General features: G+C 33.5%; 1 protein-coding gene across 1 annotated transcript in view; it reads left to right on the forward strand.

The window, feature by feature from the left end:
- The window catches only part of LOC107579040 (protein RMD5 homolog B-like), a gene marked incomplete at its 5' end in the record, with an annotated part of 2,452 nt that extends 1,030 nt beyond the window's left edge, over positions 1–1,422 (forward strand). Inside the window, 2 exons of the mRNA XM_016264924.1 lie at positions 385–487; positions 1,134–1,422. Of these exons, the coding sequence (XP_016120410.1) occupies positions 385–487; positions 1,134–1,292 (262 nt within the window). The remainder of the gene's footprint in view (positions 1–384; positions 488–1,133) is intronic.
- Between the last annotated feature and the right edge of the window lie 24 nt (positions 1,423–1,446).

Genomic DNA, 1,446 nt, shown 5'->3' on the forward strand with positions numbered 1-1,446 from the left:
AGTTAAAAAGAACAGCATTTATTTGAAATAGAAATCTTTTGTGACGTTATGACAGTCCTTTCTTTCACTTTTGATCAATTTAATGCATCTTTGTTGAATAAAATTATTAATTGCTTTAAAAAATGCACTTACTCCAAACCTTTGAATGGATTATAGATTATCTTCATGGGTGGCTTTCCTTATCATATACTGACGTGTTTGTTTAACTGTAGTTATTTGGGATATATCATATAATTAATTATATTTAAATTCATCGATTGACAGACCTATTTTGTTTTAGGCTTACATGTTTTGAAATTTGTATTGACAGTTAAACCTTTTTGTAGACTGAATGATTGACGTTTCATTACTAAATCCTGTTTTGATTCTTTGACTCTCCATCAGTTTTGCATCCGGCTGTATGGCACTGCCTGTGCTCATGAACATCAAACAGGTTATTGAACAGAGACAGTGCAGTGGTGTTTGGACACATAAGGATGAGCTGCCAGTAGGTCTCTCTCTTTCCCTTTAAGGTTTTTTTATACAGTGATATTCCTTTTTCTGAAGGTTTCAAATGTTTCTAAAAGTTTTTGCTGAAATCCGTTACTTACATGAATTGTTTTTACATTTACATTACTTACTAGAACAACATTTACTGATACTAATAGGTGGTTCTGAAACTAACTGAAAATTAATTATAGAACACAAATAATGAATTACACAGCAAAATAAACTGAAGTATTTCCATAACGTTTTCAACATTTATTTAGCTAACACAAGGTGCTTTTATAGCTGAACTTTCCAAATTTAAGACCAGCTAAGATATGAAAAATAAAGTGCTTTTCATTTGTCAATGACAGACAAATTTAAACCAATGGACTACCAAAATTAGGAATGATAAATTACACTTTCTGTTCATCTCCCTATTCAGACTGTTCAGTTATTATAAATGGAAAAACTGTGAAACACAATTCAGTCAAGATTTTGATTACAGCTTGCTTGACTAATTGCTTTGTCTGATAGGTGCAAGATGCTACTTTTATTGGCCAAGAATTGGCTGATACATCTGATAATTATTATTATTAATAAATAACTGTGGTCATTTCAAACACATTAATGCTTTATCTGTTCATCCCTGCTGTGTGTGTGTTTAGATTGAAATAGATTTGGGGAAGAAGTGCTGGTATCACTCTGTGTTTGCCTGTCCTATCCTGAGGCAGCAGACATCAGAGAGCAATCCACCTATGAAGCTCATCTGTGGGCATGTCATATCCAGAGACGCGCTTAACAAACTCACCAATGCTGGAAAGTAAGACTCTGATATATGCATCACATTCTACATTACATTTAAAGTTTCATCAAACAGACCCCGGACCTAATGGTTATTTAACAAGGGTTAGAGTGCGGTCTGCAGTTTTTGCTACCAGCAGTAGCACTAGTAGCAATAGTTGATTGACAGTTTTTTGC

Source organism: Sinocyclocheilus grahami, unplaced genomic scaffold (assembly GCF_001515645.1).
Source record: "Sinocyclocheilus grahami isolate Dianchi unplaced genomic scaffold, SAMN03320097.WGS_v1.1 scaffold13675.1, whole genome shotgun sequence".
Lineage (NCBI taxonomy): Eukaryota > Metazoa > Chordata > Actinopteri > Cypriniformes > Cyprinidae > Sinocyclocheilus > Sinocyclocheilus grahami.